The sequence below is a fragment of the Perna viridis genome, chromosome 12, assembly GCF_037379345.1.
Source record: "Perna viridis isolate PV_CMFRI_1.1 ecotype Kerala chromosome 12, ASM3737934v1, whole genome shotgun sequence".
In the NCBI taxonomy this organism is placed as follows: Eukaryota; Metazoa; Mollusca; class Bivalvia; order Mytilida; family Mytilidae; genus Perna; species Perna viridis.
The window spans coordinates 482,834-510,618 of record NC_142456.1 but is presented as its reverse complement, the minus strand read 5'-3'; the positions used below and the strand labels follow the sequence as shown (position 1 = coordinate 510,618).

General features: G+C 33.1%; 2 protein-coding genes across 3 annotated transcripts in view; one reads left to right on the top strand and one right to left on the bottom strand.

Moving 5' to 3' along the window:
- The first annotated feature begins 93 nt into the window (after nucleotides 1-93).
- LOC148600676 (F-actin-capping protein subunit beta-like) lies at nucleotides 94-13,181 on the top strand. Its single transcript, XM_088554875.1, has 7 exons — nucleotides 94-174; nucleotides 4,541-4,630; nucleotides 5,152-5,273; nucleotides 6,637-6,750; nucleotides 9,628-9,769; nucleotides 10,573-10,755; nucleotides 11,361-13,181. Exons 1-7 carry the CDS (start codon nucleotides 172-174, stop codon nucleotides 11,526-11,528), a joined length of 822 nt encoding a protein of 273 aa, XP_088411001.1. The 5' UTR covers nucleotides 94-171; the 3' UTR covers nucleotides 11,529-13,181.
- A 4,407-nt stretch (nucleotides 13,182-17,588) lies between these two features.
- Nucleotides 17,589-27,785, bottom strand: part of LOC148600674 (ATP-dependent translocase ABCB1-like) — a 77,419-nt gene continuing 67,222 nt past the window's right edge. For both annotated transcript variants that reach the window (XM_088554865.1, XM_088554864.1), the window contains exons 24-28: nucleotides 23,067-23,223; nucleotides 22,031-22,228; nucleotides 20,646-20,849; nucleotides 19,584-19,730; nucleotides 17,589-19,340 (exon numbers count right to left, since the gene is read on the bottom strand). In XM_088554865.1, coding sequence (XP_088410991.1) covers nucleotides 19,140-19,340; nucleotides 19,584-19,730; nucleotides 20,646-20,849; nucleotides 22,031-22,228; nucleotides 23,067-23,223 — 907 coding nt within the window. In that variant the 3' untranslated portion in view covers nucleotides 17,589-19,139. The remainder of the gene's footprint in view (nucleotides 19,341-19,583; nucleotides 19,731-20,645; nucleotides 20,850-22,030; nucleotides 22,229-23,066; nucleotides 23,224-27,785) is intronic.

Here is a 27,785-nt window from a genome sequence, read left to right as displayed (position 1 = left end):
CTATTCAAATCCGTGTTTGTAATCTATGTCAATTTGACTGGATCCCTTTCAGTCAGATTTCTGCACTGCTCAGTCTCCCATCAAATTCCAGTCGAAGGCTGTCCCGGATGTCAAGTCCATAATACGAGTACTTGCTTCCTGAAACGAAAAAAAGAAGTTTACAGCCGCAAAATGGTTTGCATAGTCTTTGTATACTTTTAGTACCATTCTCCTGTTTAATAATATTCTTGCTAACATGACGTGTACTAAATTCTGATGGGTTTTACATCGATTTTTGTCTGAATTCAGCAATTTCAGGGGAGGGGAGTGTGTTGACAAACTCCGCCGACACTCGGCTTAGTAATATTTATAGATCACTTTTATATTGTCTCGATGTATTTTTTTGCGTAAATGGTTTCTTTTTTTTTCTTCCAACAGTCATAATGGCATAAATTTCTGATCAAGGATTGGCATGGTATAAAACTAAAATTTCTCACACAAATTGATACATGTAGTCCAGATAATAATGCCATCTTGGGAGGCTAATTTTTATTTGGAAAAAAAAGAAAAACAATGGATCATCAGATTTGTTCACACTGCAAGGTTCTTGAGGACTTCTGGATTCTCTGACCTTCAAAATTCATTGGGGACCCTTGATAATCACAACAGGGGAGTCCAGGGGACTCGTGAAAACTCTCAATCAAAATCTAAATTAGTAATATGACTACTTGACATGAGGTTAATTTGTTTGTTAATTTGTCCAACTTTAATTCAAGAAATTGGCACAATAAAACAGCAGTTCAGACAATTATTGTGTGGTTTTAATAATCGAGAAATAAAACATGTGAAAAGATAATGAGAAAATCATAAAATCTGACTCCTGTACTGCGCAAAAATTAACTGAAGCCCCATTTGATGATGACACACACCTCAGTGACATTGTATGCAATAGGCGCATTTAAATTTCTAATAATAGATAACTATGCAAAAGCTTTGTCAAGGGTTGTTTTAATATGGGAGTAAGTGTTGGTTGGCACCCATTAAAGATCAAAATCGTATAACAAATAAAGAAATGTGTAGGTTATATATGAGACATACTTCATACATGTGAACCTACCGGGGGTAGTTCAATTCTACCGGAATTAGAACCTTCCTACCGTTCTACCGTAGAAACAGAGAATCTACTGCTTTCCGAACATTATTCCGTAAAGAAATTCTGGACGCCATTTGTTTTTTATTTACTGAAAGAAAAAACCAGAGGGTATCGAATAACGACATTTCTGGTTGATCTCAGGTAGACAGGTGAACTGAATTAGTGTCATAAACAGTAATTTAGGGCTTTAGTGGTTATCGACGAGACGTAATTTAAAAGATATGTGATGATTTTATAACAACAGGAGATGCTTGACAATTATCCAAAGTTTTAGTGGCACACGCTTAATTGATTAAATGATGTTGCTACAAGATTGAAGTCATCACTATAGAAGTTTTATGGTCGTCATCATGAACTCGTGGATCGTTATGGTGTATCCATCAGCACCATGAAAACTGATTTATTCAACGGGTCATAGTTTTCCTTTCCTCGTTTGTCTACCCCGGACTTGACTTTTTATGAGCAACTCGGCAGGTGTTTCTAGAAAAGCAGAGAACACTTACCCTACCGGTGCACCTGGTCTATGCTCCCAGTTTTTAGTGGAGTCTGAGTTGCTCATTTACTTTTGTTACTTTGTATGTATGATTTTAGTTACTGTATGTTCTTTGTTGTGTATTTCTGTTTTCCATGTCTGGTCTTTGTCCCTGGATTACATTCTTTTGATTACCGCTATAACCTTGGTTCCCTTGATTACTCTTTATTACCGACGATTGGGACTGGTGTAAATATTGATGAGGGATATATGATGTTTTGATGGTTATGGAAACGTTGACCATGCATTCAGTGAAAATGACTCGAAGTGTGGCTTGTTTTTTATCCAAGTCAATGGAGAAACTAAGTGAATTTTTCTTTTTGGAGCACTCTCACGATTATTAAACATGAAAGTGCCGAAATGTAGTATTTGATCTTCACCACCTTCTGCCAAGAAAGCAAATTACTTTTCCAAATTCAGTGCTGGGTGGAAGTCGCAATTGCACGTAGTGACAATTTTTAAATGAAAATTATTTAATTAATTATAGTAGAAATATCCAAGGAGCTATATATAAATCCTTGATATATTGAATTGTCAATAATCAATAAAAATCATTAAAATGTCCAAGTGTTACTTCATCAAACAGGTCTTTCCAACTATTCAAATAGAGTTTTCTGCATTTTGTATCATAGAAACAGACATAAAACAAGGTTTTCCATAAGTTTCACACATATTTGACTTGTTACACCGCGAAAAAAAACACTGATAAAAAACCTCCATTTTTCAAACCAAATCTCCAGTTTTGAAGGAATGACTTTATCACATGTATGCATACTTTAAATCAGAAATCAGAGTTGTCTGGAAGCTTTTTTGGCGGGCAAAACAACCAGCTTGAGAAGACTTAACAAAGTTGACAAGGTTGCTTTCTCATCCTCGTTTGGACTACTCAGATGAAGTATTTTGTTCTTGTACAGCCAGTATACCAAAGAAAATTAGAATATTCTGTATGCAATGGCTGAAAACCTTTGTTGTGGTTGGGGAAAGTGGAAGAAGGTGAACATACACAGGTTACCTGTATGTGATGCAAAGATGCTAAAATGAAAAATCTGTTCACTACCATTGGCAGTACAGGGGTCAAGATTTACTTTTTGAGGCTAGTTGCCACCTGGGCTACTTAACTATAAAATCAATTAGCCCTGAAAAAAATTCCACACTTAACGTAATACTGGATGCGGAAATTGATAAGCAATTCCAAATTATACAAAAAAAATGTAAGAAACCGACATCGGTTTTGAACAATTTCCATATTATTCGAACTGGTTACCGATAAGATTTAACTACAGATGCTACAGTTCCGATCGAATGGTAACCTGTTAAAACTCCGACTGCAACTTTTGTTGACAATAATAATAAGCTGGGGTACTTAAATAGAAAAAATGGTCACCCAGGCACATTTCTGGTCACTATTGGCAAGTGGGTGACGGTTAATCTTTTCCCCCGGCAGTACAAATCTTTGCAAGACGCGAGATCAAGGCTCCATAATTTTTGACAGCCCATGTCGTTCATTTTATTGGACTTCAGATGAAGAAATGGGATATATGTGTAAGTCTTCTACATGCTCAGATTGAGAATAAACTTTAAAAAAAAAAATTTTTTTAGTCCTTAAAAGATAGATATTAGAATTTGTGTTTTTTCATCACATGCTGTGGCTGTTACAAAATATCTGAACTGAACGTGTCAAAAGTAAACAAGGTTGGTTTGGACCACACATAGACATTGTAACAAGTAAACAAAACATTGTATCTTTCTAACTTTTTCATCACAAAGGAAAACAGTCAAGAAGTTTCGAATGATGAACATGATGGTTAACTGATTTGTTATACTTGATAGACGATTTCAGTACCACATGCTTTCATTACCACTGAAATATTGGCAGGAAAATGAAGTTCGTAGAACTTTTGTAAATTTTAATTTCATGAATGTATGAAAATTCACCAAGTCACTTCGATTCATTTGTATACGCAGTGGTGCTTGGGGGAGGTATGTGTACCATAATATAATTATGCAATCAACTAATCAGTTACAGATTAATCAAGATCACAGGTGGCTGCACATAGGGTAATATATTGATGCACACCTGTCAATTAATATCGAATGAACAGTTAGGAGCCTGGTAGAAAGGATGTTTGAACACTGATAAAACCCACACAGTCTGTAATGTACATGTATAAGGGTTGACAATTTTTTTATGTATATTGGAAAATGGTCTCCAGTCATTAGAAAAATTTGTCGGTCAATAACCAACATTTTTTACCATTTCTGGAGCCTTCCATAAGATCAACCCTGAGGATTCATTAATGTCCAGTGCATGCCCTACATTGTATTTTGCTTGTTGAAATTTGCAGGTATTAAATATATTTATAACTGCTTTTAGTTCTTCAAAAAACTTAGATATGTACCAGTAAGCCATTTGACAAATAAGTAATTGTACATGTACATGCTTAACAAACAAACAAAACATTCACTCTTCTTGGGACCCACTAAATTCTTTACAGGACTTGTCATTTTTGTGGAAGGGGAGTCCTGGGACCTGCCATTTTTGAGAGAAGTGAGATCCCTGGACTTCCCAACCCTTTGGAATGAATGTCAACACTGGCATTATTTAATTGTCATAGCATGGTTTTCATTTGAATTTAATATTGATAATAACACATTAAAATTCAAAATTTCTTCAGTACCGGTGTGTCTGAAGTATACAGAGCGGGTTTTGTTTAATTTATCAACTTCTTATCCTAAAATGCATGAAACAGGATGTAAAACTACAACCAATGGATCGATAGACTGGCAATTTAGATAAATTATTGCACGATGGTTTTTGTCAGGTAAGTGTGTCAGGATTATTAGAATTGTGAATAAGAAATTGTCATGTATTTCAGGCGGATCAACAGCTTGATTGTGCATTAGACTTGATGAGAAGATTACCGCCACAACAGATAGAGAAAAATCTTACAGATTTGATAGACTTAGTAAGTTTATGTCATGTTCTAATATGATTAATACCAAAAAACTTGAACAAATTCACACTGATACACGTAGAAGTTCAATGAAGATAGTGAAAATTCATTGAAGATTAGTTTGCTTAATAACATGTAGATTTCAATCATAGTTCCTTTGAAGGTTTAACTACTGCATCAGGATATGACGTTAAGTCATTATTTTTTATGAACCTTGTCCTGTTGGGCAAGTTGATGAAAATTCTACGTGCCCAAAATGAGATCTAGGTTGTCCTTTTGTAAATGCATGTTAATAAAAACAATTTGATTGTCCTCTTGGCAAGTACAAGTGTATGATATAACCTTGACCTGTCCAGTGGGTGATTTCACTTGTCCCAGGCATTAGGACAACAGTAGTGTTATTCCCTGTGCATTGATGTATATATTGTCAATTTCTTCTGGAGAAAAAAAAAAAAATTTGTCCTTATCTAAATTGTGTTAACAGATAATTTTTTTATATTAGTTTAGATTCATTTAGCTTGAATTATCTGTAGGTTCCTAATTTATGTGAAGATTTGTTGTCATCAGTTGACCAGCCATTGAAAATAGCCAGAGATAAAAATGTAGGAAAAGATTATCTACTATGTGATTACAACAGAGATGGTGATTCATATAGGTAATTTAACTTGATTACAACAGAGATGACCTGTGCAGGTCGGGGTGTCAGAAGAATAGACCTTCAGCAGCACTAAGCTTGTTGTAAAAGGCGACTAAATAGTGCTCAGAACCTAAGCTGGGGGCTAGGGCGCTCTGCCCACAGAGCAACTGGGTTGTGTGCCCCAGGTGGTGGAATGGGATATCCCTGGCATGTTACATGCTGGGGTTGTCAGGCTATAATATTGAAAACCTGACCGCAAACCATAGTGGTGCACCGTGTTTGGAAAGATGCCACGTTCCTTGCACGTTAAAAAACTGTGGTATTCTCCTATACAGTGTAGTAGGAACCATAGGGCTCCGCCACAGGAGGCTAAATTGCCGACCCTACCCACCTCTCCCTATTTCCAGTGGCAATCAAAATTTGTCAACCCCATTATCCTCGTGTCCCATCCCATTTTTCATTTCATCATCATTTCATGTTCATTTTATCATCCACTTCATGTTCATCGCCTGAATATAGCTGAAATATTGCTGCACAGGCGTTAAATCCCAACAAACAAACAAAAACAAGCAACATAGATGGTGATTCATATAGGTAATTTAACTTGACTACAATAGAGATGGTGATTCATATAGGTAATTTAACTTGAAATAATTATATTTACCATGCATATTATTCAGTAATGGGCTTTTCATGTGATGTTTCATGAGTTGATGAAACACCTTTACAGCTATTTATGTAGGCAGTGGCCAATATTACCATATTATTTTTTTTTATAAATGCTAATGTGACCATTGATGTACTGATTATGACCCAGTAGTATGTAAATGCTATTTAATTACCATATTCATGCCGTAAGGGAAGTGGGAGGTTTAGCACGCTGTACCATTCTGTTTGAAATGCCTGTACTAAGTCAGGACCATTGCAGTACCTTCTGCTCCGTGGCGTAATATCTATTTTGCCAGATATGTTTTGAATTGATTTGATTATGGATCAGTTACATGTATATTCTGTTTATTTCTATAAATGAAGTAAAAATAACTGGTGTTGAAATTAGTGCCATCAGTAACCTTCAATACAAATACTTTACAGAAGAAACAAAAAAAGTGAAGCATGTAATATCTAATTATAAGAACTGAATGTTCCATTTATTAATGTTTCCTTGGCATGGAAAAGGGTTGATCTGTTACACATTGTTGACATGTGGCCCAAATATACTGCATTGAAAATATATAAGCGGTAGATGAGACCTCAATCCTTTAAAAAAAATGTTTGTAACCCCTCTTCCCTTATGAACTTGTGACACAGATAACTTCAGATCACCAATACATACATGTACTTACATGTACCTCCCCTTAATGATTATGCTATATTAATTCAGATCACCTTGGAGCAATACATATTTCCCTCCCCTTGATGATGGTGCTATGCCTTCAGAACGACTGAGAAGACTGGAGCAAGAGGCTAACAACTCATTCGACAGATACAGAGAAATGTATGTAATTTGTTAAATTGTACTCTTTTCCTTTGATCTTGTTTAAAGATATTTTTCTATCTCTCTTTCATGACAAGATATTCAAAAACATTGGTAGTGATTGTGACATCACCAGACCTTCAGAGTTTTAAATGAAAATGACGTCATACAGCAACAGTTTGTATTCACACTACTAGATGTATTGCTAGAAGTTACATTAAAATGATCAAAAATGCAATTATTAGATTACCTATAAACAGAATAATAGTTACTTTCGATTTCAATAAAGTGAAATTCTCCGAACCAGACACTGCGTGGACAAGAGTAAATGGATGGTTTATAGGGGTGGCCAGTTTGGTGAAAAATAGCAATGCATTCTAAGAGTTGTCAACCTTTATGTGTTTTATAACCCTGCATGTTGTCAGTTTGCTGGTCGAGACATGTTTTATGCCAATTCTAAACTTTGGGCCTTTTTATTACATTTCAAAGCTTGCATCAATTGTAAATGGTTTGATTAAAATTGAATGTTACTGCCAAAAAATAATGTTCACGGTTTAGAAAGAATGTGTATTAAAGCAGGGTTTTAGCTAGGATTTTGAGGGCTTAAGTCACTTTTGCGTAAAGCACGAATGACATATTATGGGCAGCAGAATTTTGTAAATAGTCAATAGTATCATAAACTAAAGACATAAACACTCTTAATATATTCATTTTAAGTTTACAGATACAAGCGTAACAATAAATTTCATACCTGGTTGACTAGGTAATTACCAAGCGTGGGATCATAAACGTGTCAGAGCGTAAGGCCAGGTGAAATTATGTAACTTTCGATTGACAGTTTTTACCAACATTTATATTTAAGGTGACGAAAATTTATCAGAAATACTTTTTCAGTGGAATTTTTTATACACTTTTTAAATTTTAAGTGATGAAAACGATCTAAAATATTTTTGTCATTTATGAAATCCTTTCGTAAATGGCAAAAATTACAAGCACTAGCTAAATCATTGATTAAAGATCGAAGGGCTATTTATGATAACCATTTGTTCAGTTTTATTAAACAACCTTTTAACAAAGTTTGATAATTTCACCTCTTTATTGTTTTGGCTTGGGTACAGATCACATTAACTGACAGTTTAAAGTTTGCACTATTAAATGACCCCAATTGCCTTATGTGTGTACACACCAATTGACAACCATCCAGTGACTAACGGTGATGTCTGGATTAAATTATTTAAACAACAAAAGGTATATTGGCCGAGACTTTTGATCGGCCGGTTTTAAGGGAAGACCTGGGTTTTTAGGGTCCCGTTTGGAGAAGTTTCACTGTACTGACAATATTATGTAGAACATCTCAATTCGCACTCATGGGCTCGTCGTAATATTTCACATGATATTGTCAGTATCAAAATCTAAAGTTACTATTATTCTATATATATATATATATATCTCAATGGAAAAAATAAGATAGACTTCTGCAGAGAATGTAGGTCTATAGCAAAGATAAACCTCTGCAGAGAATGTAGGTCTAAAGCAAAGATAGACCTCTGCAGAGTATGTAGGTATATAGCAAAGATAGACCACTGAAGAGTATGTAGGTCTGTAGCAAAGATAGACCACTCCAGAGTATGTATGTGTATAGCAAAGATAGACCACTGCAGATTATGTAGGTCTACAGCAAAGATAGACCTCTGCAGAGTATGTAGGTCTATAGACCTCTGCAGAGAACGTAGGTCTGTAGCAAAGAAATCTAATGCAGGTTTTAGGGACTTCTTTTTGGCCTTGAAAGATGTCAGGTAATATATTTGCTTTAAGGAATTTTTTTTTTTTTCAAAATGTGTCCGGAATCATTGAATGTGTTAAGTGAGTTCTATTTAACATGTACTTATCAGTCAGAATCCTTTTATTGATAAACAGGAAGTGAAGAGCAGTAATTTTAACCAAGTAAATTGGCAGGAAAATTCAAATTGATAGAAAGTGACTTTTTTTTTTAAATCTTATGTACATCTAGGAAATTATTTTCTTAAGCAGAAATTTTAAATGTAATTGCAATTTAATTGTGGACAGGTTTAAAAAATTGTTAAAAAGGTGAAATGAAACAAAATTTGTAAATGTGTATTAAGTTAGATACTGTTTAACTATTGATCTACAAGTTATATCCATACTTGTTCACCCTCCATGTTAGAATAAGACTCCCACAAAATCAATGAAAAAATTACAATCTCCCACAAATGTATATATTAAAATTACTATATTTTCGGTGAAAAATAGAGAATAACTGAATTTATACATAATAACTTTGCTTTTACATTAAAATCTCCCACATGTGACAGTGTCAGTGGGGGAGAATCTCCCACATGAATTGTTCAATAGGTATGCATGTCTCTGAAATCAATAGTAGTACTAATTCTTTCTCATAAGTGTAGTTAAGGGTACTCTGTACATTTTTTGTTCGATCTTATTGATAGAATTTTTCTGTATGTACATGAAAAGATATTCCAAAATATATGTCAAAACATTGGGACCAATTGTGATGTCATTAGACCTTCTAAAGAGTTTTCAATAAAAATGACAACACGCATCAATAGTTCGTAGTTGCAATACAAGAATATTTCCTTAAAGTACTTTAAAATGATCAAAAATGCAATTATTAGATTACCTGTATTATAGTACATGTAACTTTCAGTTTGGATACGTGTATTGACAATATTATGTGGAATATGTCAACTTGGGCTCACACGCTTGTAGAGATATTCTACATGATATTGTGAGTCTGAAAATGGAACAACGATAGAAATTCTGGATAAAAAATAAAAAAGGAAACTGACAAATCTTATAATGTGATAAATGCACTCGAAAAAAAACTTGACGGTTTGTTTGTTTGTTTTTTTTTTTCAGGTATTTTGAAGGAGGTGTATCGTCAGTTTACCTATGGGATTTAGACCATGGTTTTGCAGGTGTTATTTTAATAAAGAAAGCAGGAGACGGATCCAAGAAAATAAAGGGCTGCTGGGATTCTATACATGTAATAGAAGTACAGGTAATGATTACATTAGATCTATTTATAATTAATAGTATAGTAACACATTCAGGTTGTGAAACAGTTCAAAACATGTTTTATTTACTTACATTAGAAAAACAAGAATTGGTCTTATCTTAAACCATTTAGGAATAAGGGGCCAAAAAAGACCATGACTCTAAAACTTGGTACATCTTGTATAAAAAACTTTAGCTATATTAAACATTAACCTGCAGTCTAAATTTACAGTTGTATTCAGCTTGAATGTTGTGTCTATAATTGTTCAGTGGTATAGGGTCAAATCAAACTATGCTCTGTAAAGCCTTAAACTGAATTAAAACTAAAAAAAAATCAATAGTTTATTGCCATTTTACTTAAAGAATACATTACTTGTACATAACATATAGGAAACAAAACTGTACATGATGTGTGTACTAGTACATAACAATGTACATGTAACAGAAACAACTAACAATACAATGAAATACTAAAAATGCTTAAAATCTCTCATTGATGAAACCTTTCACGAGAGGCCACCTCTCTTATGTGACCAGATTTGGATTGCAGTATGGGTGGCCATTTCAAATCCACCCCATTGACCAAACTTCTCACAAGAGGCCACCTCTCTTATGTGGTCAGATTTGAATTGCAGTATGGGTTGCCACATTAGAGAGTAGCTACTGTACTTTTGAAGTAATTTGTTTATTTTTAGTTTTCTTTTTTTTTAATTCCAAGCATTGATAAATCTAGAAAAAATTTGTCATTGGTCTTGTCATTACATTTATACTGTGTGACATTATGTAACTAAGATTGTTTCTTTACAGGAAAAGTCAAGTGGTAAGAGTGCTCACTACAAACTTACATCTACAGCTATGTTGTGGCTACAGACATCTAAGGAAGGATCAGGAATCATGAACCTTGGTGGTTCTTTGACACGACAAGGCGAGCAGGACTGTAATGTTAATGACAGTTCACCACACATTGTCAATATAGGTAGAATGGTAGAGGTAAGTTTGTTCTTATTTAATGACAATAACTTCATATCAGTCTTCAGGCTGTCTGAGGAGCAGTTTGAGGGTAATATCATTGTTTAAAAAATATTCTCATTCTTTTTACTATTAGAATACAAAGTGTATTCAATTGTTAATAGATATCAACTGTCAAATTAAAATTGACTAAAACTAATCCCAAAATACTTAGCAACTATTGAAAGAATATTAAGATACAATTAAAAATCTGAAATCAATATGTGCTCGTGTTGTGAACAAATTAAGAGGGTCAGCCAAGGAATTGATGTGGTCATTTTAAATTCAACATCAACTTTATCAAATTTAAGTACTATATTTAGCTATTGATAAGGCTAAAAGAAACCCTGATAACGTAGCAGCTGTAACAAATTCTTGTATCCTAATCCTATATACAAAATATTTTGCAGTGGGATCTTGTACTTCTTGCTGGAGGAGACTTAAAATTTAGTCACACTGTACTTTTGAATTTATATTTAGCATTTTAGCACTTGAGGAAATATACTGGTTGTAATTGAATACTGGTTATATGTATTATTATTATTATATATATATGTGTGTGTGTGTGTAATGTGAATATTTTTCAGGAAATGGAGAACAAAATTAGGCACACGCTGAATGAGATTTACTTTGGAAAAACAAGGGACATAATCATGGGATTAAGATCACTTAACTCACTTGAAGACGAGAAAAACCAGCGAGCAGTGATTAGTGATCTTCAAGAAATGTTGAGTAAACGTGGAGAGAAAAACTGATGTATCATGACTCATTAGTATGTTTAATTTTTGTGGAGAACTGTATATTACAGACACCAGATGGCGTGTTGAGCTCTGTAGTGAATGAAACAAATGGTGCAGATATTTAAACTTTTATTTAATGCTTCATTGATTTGACAATTTTTGAGAGAATCATGTCTTTAGTAAAATTCATACCAGGAATAAGGCAGAGTACATGGATTATATGGGTCAGAATGTTTACTTTTAAATCATTTTACAGTCATGCTGTATGTATCAAAATGTATTATGCATAAATTTTTGATGACGGCTGATTGAAAAGCACTAAATACAATAAAATGCTATGCAAATATCTGGCTTCTGCTTTTAATCTGTAAGTCAATGACTTTTTGAACTATCATAATTTTCTAAATTTTCCTAATGGATTTCCAAATAAAAGAAAAAAGAAAAAGTCATTTTTGGTATTTTTTTAATGACAATGAAACTCAGTGTTATACTTTATTTAATAAAAAACCACAATAATCAAAGAATTTTTTTATATTTCTGTTTTGTGCTATGAAGATTATTGTAGCTGGTTTACACATGTCTGTTGTATTGTAAATGTGTATCTTTGCTATGACCTACTCAATCAAAAACACTGTTTATAAAGATTATATATATTTTGGTAGCTGAATATCTTCAAAACTTTGTTTTTTAATTACTACTTACTTATCTGGGTAGTAACGAGGTAAATATTTTTATTAGGATGGCCTCACACTATATGCTATGGTTATTTTTTTTTTAAATGGCCTTGCACTATATACTGTGGCCATCTATTAAGGTGGCCTCACACTATATATGCTGTGGTTATACTTTAATTACAATATTTAGTACTGGATATATTTCACATCTATCTTTACAGAGTTGTTCACATTCAGTAATCATTAACCCTAGTCTGCAAGTTGTTAGAGGCATTTATTGTGGTGGGGCTACTTCCCTTTACCCATACTTGCCACTAGCACTACACTTCATCATTTTAAACATTCAGTTGGTTGCTGCCTTTTTTTGTCTCCAGATTTTCTACAAATTGGTGAGGGTTTTGATTTCTTGCCCATTTACTACTGAGCTTAGATGATTTTAGCATTTAATATTTTAAGAAAAATATAATTGATTTAGGCCATAATACAAAAGTTCTGGATTATCATCCATAATTTTATATTGTGGGTGGATAGGAGGGTGAATTTATTCATGAGTGACTGAAAAACAACAATATAAGGGTTTGAAATCTTAAAAAGTGAGATATTTTTTTCAACTGAGTGTCAAAAAACTCACCCATTTTATTACATGCTAAGTATACTTGATTGGCAAAAAGTTCCAACCCTGGTTTATTGTATCTGGTTGTAGGTAAATCTCTTCTGGTCATATACTAAATTAATTTGAGTTTTTCAAATACTGCATACAAAAAAACTGGTTGATAAACAATAATTTTTTTATTATGGCCTCCTTGATGTACATCAGTTAATGCATGATGTCTCAGAACATTGTTACTGCCTTATTATTATAATGAGTGATTGTTTATACTAACGAGCTACAGCATAATTATGATAAAAATGATTTTATGTATATATAATATTATGTCATTTTCGTGTACCTTTCATAGAACATGAAATAACATTGTAATAAAAATTGTATGAACATGAAGTTTTCTTATTTGTGGATGCTCTATTATGCAGTTTAACTGTTCTAACATCTGCATGCTTCATCTTGTAGTTCAGTTGTCACATACATTTACTTGATGAGTGGAAAGTTAAGTTTGATGTAATTTTTTCGTGGATTTGCAGATTTCCACTTCTACAAATATGTGTTTTACTGTTAGACTTTTTACTTTACTGTTTATTATTGATGAATGGAGGCTATATTGTAATCACCTTGTCGTCTGTCTGTCTGAGACTTTTCGTAACAAATTTCTATGCTTCTATAGGAGGAAATACCAAGATATTTGATCTATTACTTTTACATAAGGACTTGTGTTTCTCCTTTCCTTTATTGAAATCACCTTGTCCATCTGACTGTTACACTTTTCTGTAACAAATTTCTCAGGTTCTATTGGAGGGAATGTTTAGGTATTTGATACATTGTTTTCACATAATGATGACTTTTCAGGTTCCTCGCTCATCCACTTCTTGTTTACTTATGGACGACTTTAACTGTGTCTCTACTTACGATGGTTCCTCATTTATCTACGTCCTGTTTACTTGGTATTAACTTCCCTGTTGTTCCTTGTATCGCATCTCTGTTGATTGTAAAGGTTTATCTTTTATCAGATTCAGTATAATTACAGGAAGTTTTTTCTCAAAGATTCTACCTCAGTAATGAAGTTAATTGCATATTGATTTTTATACAACCCTATAAAAATTTGCTGTCCTATAATGGTATGGTGCTGTCACCGTCTTCTGTAGACACTTGGTTTTTGTGTGATAACTTGAAAATTAGTTCGTTAATCTATGAAACTTTATAACAAAGGTCTTAACCACAAAAGGAAGGTTGGTATTGATTTTGGGGGTTATGGCTCCAACAATTTTAGAATTAGGGGTTAAAAGCAAGCATTTCATAGAATTTAACTATACAACTTCAATAAAAGCATACGCATGTCCATGATATTGTTTCACAATATTCTACACCACAATAGTCAGACTGTGATTGATTTTGGGGGTTACGACTTGATCATACCAGAAATTAGTGGTCAAAAGCATGCTTTTCCCGATGTCCAGATTGATTTTGGTGTCAAGACTTGAAACTTTGGAATTAAGGGCCTAAACAGGCATTTTCCTGATGTTTAAACAATAATTTTTGTAGAAAAGAATAAATCTCATATGAATTTTACTACAATGTGCCATAGCAGTAAAGAAAGACTGGAGTTTATATTTTGGTTGTGAGTGAAGCCAAGTAAGAGTAAGGGGCCAGAAACTACAAAGCGCTACACCCCAAAAGAAGGTTGGGAATGATTTGGGGTTTTGACTAGAACCATTTAGGAATAAGGGCAAAAAAGGAACCACTTAGACTCTTGTCCAATATTTATCCTGTGACAAATATCTAATCGTAATCCAAATTTAAAGTTGAATCAAGTTTAATGGTGTTTCCATACTTGTCCTAACTATTCAAGGTTCAACATCTGTGGTCATATCAACTGAAGGTTTTCTAGTAGTTAAGTTTGCAAATGGATATTTCATTCATTATTGTCTCTCTTGTGGTGGAAGTCGCAGATGAAGAGAATTACGAATGCTTTTTGGGCTCAACATAATGATTTCTAATAAGGTCAGTTTTAACGTACAACTGGCACTAGGAAAATGGTATTTAGTGTATAGTTGCATTATCATCACCACAATGTCACTTTGAAATTTTGAATAAAAGGGACCACATGCATTGGGTTGGAAATATCTGTGGTAACAGTTTATATGACAAAACCAATGGATCAACAAAACTCACACAACTTTGTCCATATTCCAGATTTTAACTGAAAATGAAAAATGAACAGGTTTAATGGCTGTAAATCTTTCAGTTTATAGAAATTCTGTCCACAATCTGTGAGTTAATAGAGATAGTATATTCATCCATCCATCAGTCTGTCAGTTTATAGAAATGGTCTATCTGTCTATTTAGAGCTGGTCTATCCATACATCAGTGTCCACAATCTGTCAGTTTATGGAGATGGTCTGTCTATCCATCCACCAGTCTTGCCACAATCTGTCAGTTTATAAAGATGGTCTGTCTATTTATCCACCAGTCTTGCCACAATCTGCTAGTTTATAGAGATGGTCCATCCATCCATCAGTTTGTCTACAAACTGTCAATTAAAAGAGATGGTCTATCTTTACATCCATCAGTGTCCACAATCTGTCAGTTTATAGAGATGGTCCATCAATCCATCAGTGTCCGCGATCTGCCAGTTTATTGAGATGGTCTATCAATCCATCAGTGTCCATTATCTGTCAGTTTAAGGTTTGGTATATTTTTCCATCCATCAGTGTCCACAATCTGTCAGTTTATAGAGATGGTCTTTCTATCAATCTACCAGTCTGTCTACAGTGGCATGTTATCTTTATGCTTGTGTTTTTATATTAGGACAGTATTTAGTAAGGTGTAAAATAGTTCACATTATGTGTCCTATTTTAAACACTTTGTTTTTGATAACAGGAAAAATACTTCCTGACCGTAAATGCCTGTGGTTGAATTTGTATATATTTATAGAACACCGGTACTTGACATGCATGACCAATGTTATCTCCACTTTCTAAGGATAAATGATTGACTTGTTAGATCTAATAGCAAAAATGATGTTTCACTGCATGATATGACTGCAGAGTTTGAACCCTGAACAGTTGTTGCAACTATCCACAAGCTTGATACAGCTCTGAATTGAAACTGGGATTAAACATTTGACACAGTATAAGAATTTTACTAGAATCCTAATGGCTCCTTTTTTACCATAAATTCCATAATTCCTAAACAGTTTGTTGTTGTTCCCTTCTGGACCCTTTTTCCTGAATGGTTCAAGTCACAAATCCCTGTAGCCTTGAAGCCTTCCTTTGTTGTATGACTCGTTGTGGTACAATTTCATAAATCAAAGTGCTGATAGCACTGAAGGTTTTTGATTCTTGTGAAAATTGTAGCATGAACAAAGTTTCAAAGATTACATGATTTTCAATAAAATTGTAATCATTCATTAACATTTTAAATATTATCAAGAACTGTTTATCTTAATATGTATAAACTGAATGACAATCCATACTACTCATCCAACTTCACACACATTTACAAATTTTGTTCCATTTCACCATTTCTCCCAAATTTTTAAACCTGTCCAAAAGTTAATGTGCATTAACATTCAAAAACCCATATTGACAGAGTATTATCTTACACTGTAATTATAGGTTACAGACCACCAATTCAACCAATGAGCATTTGGAACGTACGCAAAAATAGTCCTACGCAGAAATTACCCCTGTTCCTCATAGTGCTGTGAAAAAAGTTCTCATCTTATTTAAAAACTTTAAACAGTTTCTGAAAGGAAAAACATTTCTGTACATTTTATAGGTGCATTTTGCTTCTTGTGATGTGAAGCCTAATCTCCATAATGATTTTTAAATATACCCCTATCTTGTGAAAACACTGGGATTTCCCATGCTATTTATAGACCCTTCACTTCCAGTGACCAGTACTGCACTGCAAGTCTGCTAACCCCACATGCCATTCTGAGGATTGTGAGCTGACATATGTAGAATCATGCTGATATATAGTCCTCTGCAGGTTAAAGTTAAGGTAAAGTCCAGAGAAGCCATTGAATATTGTGAAATTAGCATAGAAGCCTATGGAAAGTGGAATTAGTGGTTTTTAGCCTATACTCCAATAAAACCAATTCAGCTTAAGAAAATAATTTCCTTGATTAACACAAGATTTTCAAAAACTAGACACCTTTATCAATTTGAATTTTCCTGCTAATTTTACTTGGTTAAAATCACTGCTCTTCACTTCCTGTTTATTAATGGTAAAATATTACTGATAGGATGAGAATTTGACTGGTAAGTGTGTTAAATGGAACATGTTTAACACATTTTATGCTTCTTGACACATTACTGCAAGAAATAAATTTGTCAAATGTAAATAAATCACTAAATGTCTTTCAAGGCCAAAAAGGTGTCCCTCAAATCTTCAGTTGATTTAAAAATTAGATTTTATTTGAAAAAATAATACAATATTATTGAAATGAATATTTGCAAGAAACATATTTCCTGGTTATAAAAAAGGACATTGGGACTATATTTTTGTGTAGTGTTCAGAAATATTTCCAGTGATGGTCCTGTGACATTTTGATCCTGGAGGATCAATAACCCCCCAAAAATGATACCTCTCTGTAGGACACTAGGTTCTCAGTTCACCAGCTGAATTCTATAAATCATGCACATTCAGTTGTTCTGATAAATCATAAATGGGGAGATAATTTAATAGAACTAAACATTCAAAATACCCCTGCTTACTTCGGCTTAATAGATGCAGGTTTATACAGGTAATACAGTCCTTGCTAACACAGTAGTGGAACACATATTCAAATGATCTTTATTTATCAAAATATGAAAGCAAAAATACAACATATTTTTAAAATACAACGATTAAACAAGGTAATGTCTGAATTTAGAAAATGATAAAATAATTTGTCAAACTAACTGTTACTAAGAGGGTTAGTAATGCCTGCATGGAGATGGGGTTTGGTTAAGTAGGTAACAGAAAGTAAGGAAAAGTACCCCTTAATCATGAAGGCATGCCTACCCTCTTAGTATGGGTAATTTTTTTTTCTTAAATCCAAAGTAATTCCAGATTGAAATAAAATCATGTTTAAAACATATCTCTTTAAATATTGATACTAGAATAATTTCCAGTACAATGTATGAGAATTTTTCAATGGAGATTAATTAATGATTCAAATGTCCTTTACACAAAGAAATTAAGCACCATGGATAATTTTACATACCTGTTAACCCTCCCTCTTTTTTGGTCAATCTCCCTCTTTGAGAAAGTCTCCCATGTGGGATACACCAATCTCGCTAAATCACAAATCCCCTCCCCCTCAAATCTCCCTCTTAGAAGAAATATTGCACAATTTATGTTCTAAATGGCTTATTAATTTGATATAAATACAATGTGTATGTAGTATAATAATCATTGAGAAACAATCAACAAGTAATTTATCCTTTTGTTTTACTAATAACTCAAATTTGGATTAGAAACCCTTAGTAGGTTAACAAGATTATCATAGATTATATATCTATGTACATTTAAGTTCTAGCACAATTACCCTTTTTTGTTGTGAAAAAAGTTGTCACACTTAATCTCCTTCTTAGAAAAGCTGAAAAAAGGGAGATCTCATTCTTTGAGCATTCGAAAGGTTAACAGGTATGTTTTTTACCGAAGACTAACTTGACCCAGCAAGCAAATGCATGACCATGTAAAATTAATAACAGAATTATATACATTTTACGTAAAAAGAAATTTGAACTCTGGCTTTCAAATTACATGTATGTTTTCTATAATGCCACAAAATTTCCAGCCAATGAAACATTTTGACAAAAAATAAAATCAACTGTACAGAGATTTAAAATCTAATGGAATACTGAACAATTACCATAAAAAAAGATGAAGTCATGAAAATAAATGTAAAGCACTTGAACTGGGAACATTTATCATACAGTTATTGAAAATAAATCATCTTTCCCCTAAAAAGCTTGACTTACAAAGGGAAAAAGACATTTGGCATTTGTTCATATAATGACAAATAATCATGCAATTTCATTCTATATGTTTTCACACAATTAAGTAATCAATCATAAAGTTATCAACAAAATTAAACCACAAAATTTCTGAATGGGAAAAGGGCAATAACTCCAAAATTATTTTCCACTATACACAACCAAATGGTAAATTATAATTCATGTGAATACAAAGATTAAAAGTGTGTTCCCTGATCCCATATACACTTTACTGGAACAGCCCTTATCACAATTTAACAAAATCTTTATTAAAAAAACTACCGGCAATAATACATTGTCATAAATATATATAAAGTACAACAATTTTAAAAATCCTACATAAAACTGTGTACTATTTTATAAATTGTTGGGCACTAACTAAGGAATGATATACTCCTTTTTTAGCTAACAATGACTGGTGTGTCCCACTTTCTACAATAACTCCCATGTCCATTACAAATATAACATCAGCGTTCTGTATGGTAGACAGACGATGAGCTATAACAATACAAGTCCTTCCTTCCTGGGCCTTGTCCAATGCCTCTTGTACTAACTGCAATAGATAATAGGACAATGAATATTTCTTGTGTTAAGAATGGTTAAACTAGCTCCATGTATTGGATCTGTCTTTAAAAATCTGAATCTACAGCAGACTTTGTTAAAGGACAGTTAGTAATATTAGTAAATCTATGAATTGACAGTACAACAGTTATCTACATGGTTGCTGACTTATATCACTTTGCATCACTATATCAATATTTTACTAATTAAAAGATAAATTTAATGTAATTATTACCTTTTCACTTTCAGTGTCCAAAGCTGATGTTGCTTCATCTAACAAAAGAATTTTAGGATTTCTGATCAAAGCTCTTGCTATGGCTACACGTTGTTTCTGACCTCCAGAGAGTTGTGTCCCCTTCTCACCTACCACAGTTTCATAACCCTAGAAAATATCATCAAATGAATACTGTAAAGACACCTAAAAGTGGGGAACTATTGCCAAACTCTGACCTGTTTCTAAAACTCACACAAAAATAACTGATATTTTCCAGCAATATACATGTTTTGTACTATATACTTTTTAAAGTACCTTACATACACAAATGTGACAAAAAAAGGTCAAGATATGATAAATCTAATATTATTCTATGATAAAAACACTTAAAGTTAAGATACACATCTTTAATGTGTTCAAACATTTAATCCTAAGTGTGAAGGACAGACATACATATCTGATTCTAAGAATAACTGTCTCCTTAGGCAATACAGGTAAAATTGTGAAACGTTTCTCGACAAAATAACATCACATTTGACAAAAATCATATTTAGCTCAAATTTACTACAATCACAATGATTATTAGGCACAAAATAGTTTCTGATATCCATTTAATGTTTCTTTTATGTAAGCATAATCAAGGGAACCAAGGTTATAGCAGTAATCAAAAGAATGCAATCCAGGGACAAAGACCAGACATGCAAAACAGACATACACAACAAAGAACACAGGATAACTAAAATCATACATACAAAGTAACAAAAACAAATGAGCAACTTGAACTCCACTTAAAACTGGAAGCATGGACCAGGTGCACCGGTAGGGTAAGTGTCTAAGATTACTGAAGCTGGGCATTCATTAACAAAGCCTAGGTAAGGCTTATGTGCATGTAAGTTCCATTGGTTTGTAAAGGATTTACATGTATGGTGCCGGGCATCATTTCACAAAGCACTTGTGAGACTTATGTAACACTTAAATTCTTAATAAACTGATAGGACTTACGTGCATATAAACCTTCAACATAAGCTTTGTGAAACGATAACCTGCACCATCAAATCTATTTAAAAATAAAAGTGTAGGAACCTGAGGTTGACTTGTTATAAACTCATGTATATTGGCATTCCTGGCAGCCTGAATAACTTCATCCATTCCAGGTCTTTCTTCCAAGCCATATGCTATGTTGTCATGGATACTACAGTTAAATAGAACTGGTTCCTGACTGACTACACTGATAAATGACCTCATTCTGTGCAGATTTAAATCTTTAATGTTTTGGTTGTCTATAAACTGAAAAAAAAATAAAATTATTGTATTCAATAAGTATCTTTTTCTTTGTAAAAGAGTAGGTGTACGTCAAAACATGGATGCTATGAAAATATAATGCATTTTCTTTTTGCCTCTACAAACTAATGTTTTGTCAAAAGATATGAACAATGACTTATAAAATAGAGCAAATATCACACTGTAAGATGAAGAACTTTTTTAAAAGAAAATCAAACATAATTCCACTGAAAAGGTTGGTTTGGTGAGTGCAAAACGGAAGTGAAAGTAGGAAAAATGGCTATTTATAGTTCAAGACTACTTTTCTGTCTGATCTTTGTGGACCCTATTTTCCTTGTGGGAAAATATTTGTTCACACATCCTTGGAAATGCTACATAAGTTTTATTGAATCAATTTACGTATTTTTTTTTAAATCCTAAGTATGCACTTCACTATAGAAGTCTATGGGAAAATTAATACAATACTGAGACCTATAATAAACAGTTAACCCTCACAGTTATCTCCTTTTGTACATTTCAAGTTGATCTGTATACATGTGCAAAGCAAACTTACAATGCTAACAATACAAAAATATTATAATTAGTTGAGTACAAGCTTATTTTGGTTTACATGTATATTTAAACATTAATAATAATATAGGTGATTTGACATAAGAGCCTATTGTTTTCCTTACTTCTTCTGTCTATCCTGAACATGACATTTTAGGAGCAACTTGGAGGTTGTTTCTAGAAAAGCAGAGAACTCTTACCCTACCAGTGCACCTGGTCCATGCTTCTATTTTTTCGTGGAGTCCTAGCACCTGTGCCACACAACTTGAAAAAATTACTTAAGTCTGAGAAAATTCTCAACTGTTTGTGACATCATCAATTTCAAGGACTCTGTTCAGAGGTACCATGGAAGTAATGAATATTCTCAGAATTAAGTATTTTTAAACTGTTGTGGCGCTGGGGCCAGCTTGCTCATTTACTTATGTTACTTCTTACATGTTATTTTGACTGTTTCATGTTGTTTGTTGTGTGTGTCTATTTTCCCTGTCTAGTCGTTAACCTTGGATTATATTCTTCCAATTACCACTGGAATCTTGGTTCCCTTGATTACTCTATCTATCATTTGTTTAGGTAGTGTAGTTATCTGGGGTAATAGTACACGTACATAGTACTCAGGAAGTGAGTGATTGTAAACTTACAATGTTGCCAGTTTCAGGATCATAGAACCTTTGTAACAATGAGACAATGGTAGATTTGCCACACCCACTCTGTCCCACAAGGGCAACTGTTTGACCTGGTTCTACCTTCATTTTGACTCCTTTTAAAACTGGAACATCAGGTCTGGATGGATAGTTGAAGCTGACATCTCTAAACTCTACTAAACCTCCTACTTTTTGCTGAAAGAAAAAAGAAATATTTTAAAAATAACCTTATCTTATGCATATCTACATGTGATACCCAATAATTAAACAAAATTTCACTGAAATTCTTTAGCAGCTTTGAGGTAGCTGTACTTACAAACAGGCATACAGACAGTGTGATATTGGAATGTTTTTATACTGAGTACATTTTTCTACTCAAAATAGCTATTGATTAAGCACGACTATTACAAATTATCGGATGAGTTCCTCTACTGGAGTATATATTGATAGAGTTGGGTACTTAAAACACTTCAAGGTTACATACAAGATATGTCTCAGTATTGGAGTAAATATATTGACAGGGTGAGGATATTTATAATACTTACCAGATATGTCCCTCTATTGGAGTGTATATATTGACAGGGTGGAGATATTTATAATACTTACCAGATACGTCCCTCTATTGGAGTGTATATATTGACAGGGTGGAGATATTTATAATACTTACCAGATATGTCCCTCTATTGGAGTGTATATATTGACAGGGTGGAGATATTTATAATACTTACCAGATATGTCCCTCTATTGGAGTGTATATATTGACAGGGTGGAGATATTTATAATACTTACCAGATATGTCCCTCTATTGGAGTGTATATATTGACAGGGTGGGGATATTTATAATACTTACCAGATATGTCCCTCTATTGGAGTGTATATATTGACAGGGTGGGGATATTTATAATACTTACCAGATATGTCCCTCTATTGGAGTGTATATATTGACAGGGTGGGGATATTTATAATACTTACCAGATATGTCCCTCTATTGGAGTGTATATATTGACAGGGTGGGGATATTTATTATACTTACCAGATATGTCCCTCTATTGGAGTATATGTCAATGGGTGGAACTGTGTCTAAAGCTTTGAATATCAGACCTGCAGCATGCTTGGCTTTAGAATACTCTGGTAAGAAAGATGTAGACTGACCAATAACCATGGCAGTAAAAGCAATGGCAAAGAAAACCCTGAAATCCAAGAAAATTATGAATAATAAGAAATCTGTTAGCAATGGCTCTATAATGAAATAAGAAAGTAAAAAAATCCTCGATAAACAGAAAGTTGTTGTTTAATTTTTTCTGAAAATGGATCCTACTACATGGCATTCCTACAGGAATAATGTCTTAAAATTTCAAGCTGCTGTGACAAGTAGTTGCTGAGAAAAGTGATGGAAAAAATTGTATCGTATGGGAACATGGACAAAGATAAAACACTCCTACTTTTGTTCGGTGAATTCAACTTTTGTTCTGAAAAACAATTTCACTTTTTAGCTTATAAAAACTCACAGTATGCAGTGTACCTTTAGAATAAGACTGCAACCTCCCAAAAATTCAAGAATTCACTCATACAATTCTTAGAATTCCACGATATCATTTTTGTCATAATTGCCTAATGGTATACTAATGTGTGTAGTACTGAGAAATAATTTAACAGAAATAACCTCTGCCTTCAGGAATATTTCTTCTGGTTCACATGACATCATAAGAAATGTATGTTTTCTAATAGTTCTGGTTCACTTGATGTTAAGTTAATGTTAAGGCTGTTAGTAAAATATCAGAAAACCTGTCTAAACAAAACCCTAAATAATTAGAAAACCTGTCTAAACCAAACCCTGAATAATCAGAAAACCAGTCTAAACCAAATCCCAAATAACCCCAAAAATCCTGTCTAAATCAAACCCTGAATAATCAGAAAACCTGTCTTAAGCAAACTCTGAATAATCAGAAAACCTGTCTGAAGCAAACTTAAAATAATCAGAGAACCTGTCTAAACCAAATTCCATATAACCCCAAAAAAACCTGTCTAAACCAAATCCTGAATAATCAGAAAACATGTCTGAAGCAAACCCTGGATAATCAGTAAACCTGTCTAAACCAAACCCTGAAAGTTTTGTTTAGGTTAAAGCAGATGTTTGGTTTACACAGGTTGTAAATGCATTGAAAGGAACTTTAAATGATGTCAGGAAATGAACTGATCTTTCTTTTTTTTGTTTCACTTTTTCTTATTATCAAAAGAATGATTTCTCACTCTAAACAAACAGACCAGCAAAAGTGGCAAACATTCAACATTTCAACATTGCTTGATTTGATGAATATTAGTCTTCTGAGTATACAAGACATGTCATATTGATTGGTAGCTTCAGATTATGGTCAAAAGCAACTATTTTCAGTGGCTGACCCCCTTTTTTATAATTTTGTCAATGATTTGGACAAAAATAAGGAAATTATGGCCTGGAACCCCTTTTTTGGTAAATTTCTGGATAAGTCCATGGTGACTTCAATTTTTCAATTTTTAAAAGGAGGTAGACCTAGGGTAAGGAACATAACTCATGAAATCAGTGATATGTTTGCATCATATACAGTTTCACAAAAAGCCTCTCAAGCTTTGGTTTGAAGCAGAATAAAATAAATCCAAGTTAAGTAGATGCTTACATAAGATTGATGTAAAATGCTGAATACAAACATTCCAATGATTTTTAAGAGTTATGTCCCTTACCCTAGGTCTACCTCCTTAAAATACAATTAAAAGTTTTTTTGGGAGGTTTACATTATACAATTGTTACAAGCAACAGAACTAGAGTTATCTCCTAGCAATATTCCTCTTCCTCCATTGAAATATCAAAATTATCTTACAGTCAGACAAATCCCAGAAAATCCTCCCTCTGATGTAACATTCCTAAGATGACAAGAGAATTGACATTTTTTCCCACAGATGGCATAAGTACATTGATTACAGTAATCCATTAAGTCATAACATTATCTACCAGATGTTCATTGTCAGGGCAGATAGATACATCACAGTCAAGTAATTACCTACTCCTCATTGTCTGAGAGGAATAGGTACATCAATACATCAGTATGGTACAGGTGTAATCTTCTGTACAAAATTCTTTACAGTAACAGTATTGAAGGTACAAGTGAGGGAGTTCCCTGGATGGATGAAACAAAGCTGAGAAAACCAAAAGGATAATTTCCATTCAAAAATACGATGGTTTAGTGAAATCCGTAGATTCAAAAAATAAAAAATAATAATAAAAAACTTTACAGAGTGCAGCATGATACAACCACAGCCAGTTGAACTCTGTTCACTTGGGGCAAGTGTGGACACAGTATTAGTTTTTGACACACTTAAACATAGGGACTTACAGTTCAGAATGGACACTGTGAATTTAACAACTAGTTTGCATACAATATTGTACAATATTTTGAAATTCAATTTAAGTAAAAAGTTCTGGGTGCTTTCATGAATCACTTTGTACCCCATTATCTCAAAAAACAATTTAAGATAGAGAAATTTGCTAGTACACTATTTAAGACCCTTGTAAAAGGAACAATTTACCAAAAATATTTCGTTAAAATCAGATGAAAAATGTAAAAAAAATACAGTCTTCCTAAAAATGACATTTTTGGCCCCTTCTGAGAAATATTTAACTACTGAATGAACAATTTTTTGGAGCATGATCCCATTATAGGCCACTTATAACATGACAACTTTTTAAACTAGCAAGCTTCCTCTACTGGCAAGTAGCAATTGATATATCAAAATTTGATGACATTTGGTTCACTACAACTTCAAAAGTTATTGCATGGAAACGAAAAATATTTAAAAAAAAACACCAACAATGACTATGACACCGATGAGGAGGACAACAACAACAGCATCATAACATAATTATATGATAATTTTTGAGAAATATAAAATAACACACAAAAAACTATTTTCCTCACAATTTTAATCATTATACAGAAAAAGATAGAAAAAAAACTTTTTAAAGCATTCATTTGCCTGCAACCAACAAAAATTTAAGAAATAACAATATTTGTGTAGGAATAAAAAACATGAAAAATTAATGACAAATGACAGTACAGTATGTTTCCTCTCTTTAAAGAATAAAAAGGGGGTAATTTCTACTTTTCATAGTTTTTTTTTATTATTAAATCCAGTGTTCTGTACACAACAAAAACCCAAATAACTGTATCAGCAATAGTTAGGTAGGTATTAAACATTAATTATCAACCAGATGTTCACTTACAAAACAACAGATCTCAGTATTTTTTTTTCTAGAGTTAAGAGGAAGAGCTAATATCACACATGGTTTAGGAATACAGATATTTTCTATTATGTATTGTACAAACGTTTCCTTCAAATCAATCAGCACTTGGTAAGTTCATGTAATAAGGTAATATTTTAGTCTCCAAGTATAGATCGGAACAAGTAAATCACCAATAACTCAACTTTACAGAAATATTATAGAGAGTAAAGAATATTATCTACCATAAGGAGTTACCCCCCCTCTCTGTTTTATATAATCTTTCCCCATTCTCTGATTTGAATATTTTCTAGTTGACTTCTGATTATTGTTTAACTTTTTTTCTATCTTTCCTTTTCACAATTAATAGTTGTTCTATCTATTTTTTCTCTGTTTACATGTATGCCATACAAAATAACTTGTCAGGTAGAACTAAAAGTTGCACTCCTTATCATGCTAGGCATATCCACACTTGTACAGGAAGTTGATATCTAGAGCAACAAAAGTCTCTTACAACATATGCCCAATCTTTTTAAAGCCAAATACCAAATTTGAAACAAATCCATCCACTGAGAGCGGTGATTATTGTGACAAAAACATCCCTATCATTTAATATAGTAAAAAGCAGCTAAGTAAAAAAAACAGGAAGTTGATATCAGACAGCACCCAAAATGACTTACAACTTATGCCCCACCTATATGAAACTTCACACTAAATTTGAGATCAATCCATCCATTGGGAGCTGAGACAACTGCAATGAAATTCAGACAGACAAACAGACATACAGAATGACAGACAGAAAATGTGATTTTAATATACCACCCTCTTGTTGAGGGTGGTATAAAAATAACCCCTCCCCACTATAAAAAATCTTATTCATTTATTGGGGATTTTCAATGAATATACAAAGTATAAATTCCATAAAACATTTCTATATGCTTATCTTTCCAAGAGATGAACTATAATTTACATAGGTGTAATGTTTTGTGAAGTTACTCTGAACCTTTTGGTCAATCATTGTATTTTTTACATCTACTTTTGTTGCCTTTTAGTAGTTGCACCTTCATGTATCAAACTTGTCGGTGTTTTTCTCTTCTCTTAATTTCCCCTATCTCCAACTGAAATCTTCCTACAGCTAATTCACCCTGTTTCAGACCTTAATTATATATAATTCCTATCACAAAGTACATCTCTATCACGTCAAACCTGAAACTTCACAGCTTGAGTTATCTTGGTTAAAAATACGTAGTATAGGGTGTATATATAAAACTATCTATCACCTATAGATAATACCATACAGTTAGATCAAACTCAGGGGAATCGGTGAAAAATGATTTCTATCAAACAACAAGTTGGAGATTGTTAAACAGGTTGCATTCAATAAACAAAAGTGAGAATCCAAAACTTACTTTATCATGTACCTCTATTTCTGTGAGTTGTGTTTGTATCTTTATTGACAGAATTATTGCTTATTCAAACATGGCTTGTTACAATTGATAT

Coding starts and splice junctions, on each gene's coding strand:
- LOC148600676 (XM_088554875.1), top strand. Junction 4,631..5,151: donor TTACAGATTTGATAGACTTA/GTAAGTTTATGT, acceptor AATTATCTGTAG/GTTCCTAATTTATGTGAAGA. Junction 9,770..10,572: donor TACATGTAATAGAAGTACAG/GTAATGATTACA, acceptor GTTTCTTTACAG/GAAAAGTCAAGTGGTAAGAG.